Genomic DNA, 5,388 nt, shown 5'->3' with positions numbered 1-5,388 from the left:
TTTAAAAAATTAAAAGCAAGCATATTCATAGAGAGCCTAGTGTTGTGTAGTATAAGCTAAGCAAACCAACCCAAACCAAACTACAGTACTCTCTCACCTCTGGTTAGGGTTTTTCTCTCTACTTTTCTTGTTCATTTTTTCTGTACTTTCATGGAGAATTCAACTACCGACCTTCAGCCTCATGAACAATTCTCCTCAGAGTCCGCCATTCAACCTCAGGTGACCCTATTTTTGAATAAATAAATAATAATATTGAAATTGAATTTAAGACTTTCTCCTTTTGCTGCAATGGAATTCGTTTTTGAGATTCTTGGACGTTTGGACGTTGATTCATTTGGATGCCGAGAAAATTGGCAAGGGAAAGAAATTTCATTATTTATGGGTGTTGTGGTCTGTATGCAATGGTGTTTGTGGGGTAATCGGTTTCAGTTGAGATCAATTTTTATATTTTCAAAATTTTATTTATTTTACGTATCAGTTGATTTTTTGCCTTCTATTACATTCCAGTTCAGGCAAAAATGAGGTTTACTCTGACTAAAATAAATAAATAAAAGAAATGAAAGGAGAAATAGAATTTGAGTAAAAATTATATGGATATCGATAAAATTTAGTCCTAAGAGTAGCAGTAAACCATTTTAAAGGTTTTTGTTTCCAAAATTCAATAGGACATCTGGCATCTATGTTCCTGCATATTCGAAACACCAATACAGATCAAAGTTTAGGAATTGAACAATGGAATTGAGGTTTGCAGATCTATCTATCAAAATTTAAGGTCCCTAGAGAATCACGTGTGGAAAATAATACCTAAAGGGGTTTTGCAATTTTCATTTGTCTTGTTATTTTAATTTGAAAGAAAGAAATCCAACCAAGTTGAGTTTTGATGTTTTTCCCCATTGGCAATCTAAGCCTATTATATTTTGAATGGTGGCAGAAGTAGTACTGCTTACGGTTATCTTAATTATTAAAATGTGAAACTAGACTTTTATAGTTTTTTTTTGGTAGGAAGTTTCTTTATTCAGTTTATTTTAATTATAGAAGTTGGAGAAAGTCAAGAGGAATTAATATTTGGCCAACTCCGTGTGATAAGTAGAGTATTTTCCAGCTGGTATTTGTGAAGTGTTTATTTATAATATATAATTTCGAGAACATTTTGCTATTTTCATGTCCGTCCATGACATTAGTATAACAATGAAACTTGGACAATTTTTGGATCTTATTATTGAATTGTGTATTGATGAAAGGTGATGGTGGTCTTGCAGACATGTAATCAAGAAGAAAAATGTGAAGAGACCTCCTTGGTTCAACAATCAAGACGTCCTAACCTATCCTCTTTGCAAATTCCTGCAAGGTCTCTAGAAAATTCTCTCTCTGAATTTATGAGAGCTGACAATTCTTCTGTACCTAGTCCTGCTTCTACTAGAGCTGGACTGCCCCCCAGACCAAATTCAGCCAAGGTCAAGTCATCCATAAAAAGCCTGTTTCCTCAAAGGAGTCTTAAAGTAAAAAATTTACCTCAGGATGTTGAGAGGACTGTCCTTATTATACCAGAGATGCTTCCATCAGATGGTTCTCATGAAAAACCTACTACTTCAAGGTCTTTTTCTCTTAATAAGGTTTTTTTCTCTTCATCAAGTAAAGTGACAAGTTCTTTACCAGTTACACCAATGGCAAATTCAGGCCTTGAGAATGTACAGGATGGACATCTGGAGAATTGTTCTGAGTTTTCTGTATGTGACCTCTTTTTACTGTTCACCATTTCAGATTAATAATGCACTAGTCCAGTATCTTAATGAGAAGGGCGTATTTTAGAAATTCTAATAGTGAACATGATAGATGCTCGTATTGCTTTGTTCTCTTCATGGTTTCATGGTCAAACTATTGCAGACTATTGAAGTCAATCATCACATCACGCGCTCATTATCAGTGCCAGTAAATGTTAAGACTATAAGTTTAAGGAGAATAGATTCTGGAGGCATGTTTCGTATAATATCAGCTACTCCGCGTTCTGCAGCTGTTGATGGAACCTCCCAAAATGATGCCCCTGTGACAGAAGTTGGTTAGTTCACTTTCTTTGTCTGAATGGAGTGTGTTTCTGGGTGTGTATGTTTTAATATAGGAACTGATTATATTATCAATAATACTAAAATCTTGTGAAAGCAGGGAATGAAAAATTCCCACATCAATGAAAATTAAACCTCGAAGACCAGAATGTAACAATTTCAAAATCCTAAATAAATCAGAAACATCAAAGTTGTTTTACTCCTGAACGCTTCTCAATCAATAGCCACCCAAAATTAAAATTTTTCACAGATTTTGACCGAAATTGTCATAAAAATCTTTGATTTCTCTCACCCACATCAGCCCAACAAATGACCACCAGCAAAGCAGAACTCTGTAACAATTTCCTCTTTCCATTACTGATCTAGTTCAACTGTTCTTTGAAAAGATTAGCTTGAGTTATTAGAATCACCCAACAAGTCTTGCAGAACAATTTCAATCCAACATATTTTATGCACAGTTCTGTGGTTGATTAGTAAGTAGAAAATGCGATAGTTAATTGTTAGTGATTTGCATTTCTGGCTTTGAGCATAATTTTTGTCCATGACTTGTTAATTTTAGCTATTGAAGATGCCGGTGAAGATATCCCCGAGGAAGAGGCTGTTTGTAGGATTTGTTTTGTTGAGCTTGGGGAAGGTGGTGATACACTAAAAATGGAGTGCAGCTGCAAAGGAGAGTTGGCACTTGCACACCAAGAGTGTGCAGTGAAATGGTTTAGCATTAAAGGCAACAAGACATGTGATGTCTGCAAGCGAGATGTTAAAAATCTGCCTGTGACATTGTTAAAAATACAGAACCCTCCTCAAATTCTTAGACGGCCACCTGCAGCACCTCAGCATAGGGAAACTATCCGTTACAGGCAAGTCAATCCTGTCACTTGTTCCATTGATTTAAGTTTTAACTTAGACTTGAAGTTTTCTTAGTTGCTGCTAGGGCATGGCATGGTAAAATTAGCCACAATACAATTGTAAAGGAAAATGCCATCATCTTTTGCCAGTTAATGAAATTTGCATAAGATTTAGTTAGGTATAAGTGGCTCTATAGAAGATTAAAGAAAAAACTACAAAAGAAAAATAAATGAATATAAAACATTAGTGCCGTCTGTGGCATAAATGCATCTTTGTATTTTTTTTATTAGTAAACCCTGTCCTTTTTTTTTGGCTTCATAGCTATAAGAACCACAAATTTTACATTTTACTGAGAAAACAGCATACATACAGTACACGTGGGTGTCTATGGCTGATTTTCTGACCATAAATTTTGTTTATTTTCATTTAGAATTATGTTTGTTTTTGCTTGACAGGATCTGGCAGGATATTCCAGTTCTTGTCATGGTCAGCATGCTTGCCTATTTCTGTTTTTTGGAGCAGCTTCTGGTAACATATCTTTGCTTGTTTTCAACTTTGACCTTGTTGCTTTATGAGGTTACGTGTAGGGGGCAGCATCAGTTACAGTCTTGCGGGACTGTATAATAATTTCATACATCTAGCAAACCTCATATTAGGTCTTCCTATGATGAATGTATGTTTGGTTGAGTTCTTAGCAATAGTAAAGTATCCATGGTTTGTTCATGCGTCAGACTATATTTAATAAGACTACACCATGAGTAGTGGTCATTTATATGTTTTACATCTTTTGGGGGCTGAAGAAAATGGCATTTGGTCTTCTGCTGTCTCTTGTAGAACGTTAATCATAAGTAATCCAATTTCTTCAACTGTAACAGTTGACTTTAGCCTCAACTTCTACTACGTTCAAAACCATGAAGGGAATTGGGTTCAACCCATGTGTTTTCATGTATGCGTTAGTTGATATATAATGTTTTAATTTCTTAACCATTGTTTTTCTTGATTTCTTTTGAACAGGTATCTGATTTGGGTCCTCGGGCACTAGCAATTTCTTTACCTTTCTCTTGTGTTTTGGGCCTCCTTTCTTCAATGATTGCTTCCACAATGGGTGAGTTCTAATACCTTCTTCTAGTAAAATGCTTTTTATATTACATATTGTTTATCTAACCAATAATTTTTCAAAAATTAAATAACCCGAGGATACTAGAATTTATAGAATTTTGGCTTTCCTCTCCTCCCCAGCGCATAATTTTATTGTTACTCAAGATCTTTAATGACTTGTAATGGTGGCAGTGAGCAGGAGTTACATATGGGCATATGCTTCTTTCCAGTTTGCCATCGTCATCCTGTTTGCCCACATTTTTTATACCATAGTAAGCATATTAGTGTTTTTTAATTTTTCTGTTTTTATATAGTTTTTTCCTCCCACTTGTTTTCGCACCATGCACTCATGTGTGTAATGTAATATCATTTATCTGGGCAGAGAGCCGGATATCTTCTAATGTTCTTTTTAAACTTGCAGCTTAACGTAAACCCAATTCTTTCTGTCCTTCTTTCCTCATTCACTGGCTTTGGGATTGCAATCAGCACAAATACTTTGCTAGTTGAGTACCTTAGATGGAGAACTAGCAGGCAGATGCAATCCACCCGCCAACAAATTGAAATTGCATTACAACAACAACAACAACGGCATCTTCACCAGCAGTGGCGGCAGCATGAGCAATATCAACACCATCAACCACAAGAATTTAGAGAAATCCTGCAACAACGGCAAGAGCACCAACAACCACCCTTCGAAGAATCAAATGTAGGGCCCCTTCATAGTTCCAGGCAGCAAATAATTCTGACAACATAGACTATATTACATATTGACCTTCGGCTCATTGGAAAATGAATTCAAATCTCAACAGAGTATAAAAGGCCTTGTAGCTTTGGCAATGGTATTCATTGGAAGTGTGGCCAAATGGTTTCACCCCATGCGAGCTTTGACCTACTTTTGGATTTTTAACAGCTCTCAAGTGCGTTAGGTTTGAGCCTATCTTGAGGTTTTGTTCTAACTATTAGTTTGCATTATTTGTCGAGAAAGAGTGTGGTTTTGTTCTGATAGTAAATGTATATGTTGTATCTTCTCATATTGTAAAATAATAGATTGACATTCTTTATCCATTGGTTTTCTTACCGGAACCTATAGGGCCTTGTTTGGATGGTGGAATTGGATTTGATAGGATTGAATAGCTTTGTTATCAAATTAGTGAAGATGTTGAAAAATTAATCCAGCAATCTAAATGATCTCTCTAGTTTGGGATAACTTAATTCTATTGAAAAATTTGGGATAATTTTATTAAATCTCCACCTCTGTATTTTCTTGGAAAGAAAAAAGAATTGATACATTGCATTCAACCTATTTTTCTCTAATTTACATTTGGCAAATGATCAAATATTAATTCTTCTATATTATTCTATTATATTTTTTAAACCAATTCAA

General features: G+C 35.2%; 1 protein-coding gene across 3 annotated transcripts; it reads left to right on the top strand.

The window, feature by feature from the left end:
* Positions 1-5,154, top strand: LOC133818298 (uncharacterized). Of its 3 annotated transcripts, none has more exons than XM_062251079.1 (8): positions 1-219; positions 1,290-1,727; positions 1,885-2,056; positions 2,620-2,917; positions 3,362-3,434; positions 3,921-4,011; positions 4,197-4,276; positions 4,426-5,154. In XM_062251079.1, the coding sequence occupies exons 1-8, from the start codon at positions 151-153 to the stop codon at positions 4,756-4,758; spliced, it is 1,554 nt and encodes a 517-aa protein (XP_062107063.1). In that variant the 5' UTR covers positions 1-150; the 3' UTR covers positions 4,759-5,154. The 3 variants fall into 3 exon arrangements, with proteins under 3 accessions (XP_062107063.1, XP_062107061.1, XP_062107062.1); XM_062251077.1 differs by having other exon boundaries at positions 1,242-1,727; XM_062251078.1 differs by having other exon boundaries at positions 2-219; positions 1,260-1,727.
* Positions 5,155-5,388: the final 234 nt, after the last annotated feature.

Source organism: Humulus lupulus, chromosome 2 (assembly GCF_963169125.1).
Source record: "Humulus lupulus chromosome 2, drHumLupu1.1, whole genome shotgun sequence".
Classification (NCBI taxonomy): Eukaryota; Viridiplantae; Streptophyta; class Magnoliopsida; order Rosales; family Cannabaceae; genus Humulus; species Humulus lupulus.
This window is presented reverse-complemented; position numbering and strand designations above follow the sequence as displayed.

What these genes read in the sequence shown, in the direction of transcription:
- LOC133818298 (XM_062251077.1), top strand. Translation starts at nt 151, where the DNA reads ATGGAGAATTCAACTACCGACCTTCAGCCTCATGAACAATTCTCCTCA. An exon ending in AGTCCGCCATTCAACCTCAG is followed by an intron (nt 220 to 1,241) that starts GTGACCCTATTT and finishes TATTGATGAAAG; the next exon opens with GTGATGGTGGTCTTGCAGAC. An exon ending in AATGATTGCTTCCACAATGG is followed by an intron (nt 4,012 to 4,196) that starts GTGAGTTCTAAT and finishes TAATGGTGGCAG; the next exon opens with TGAGCAGGAGTTACATATGG.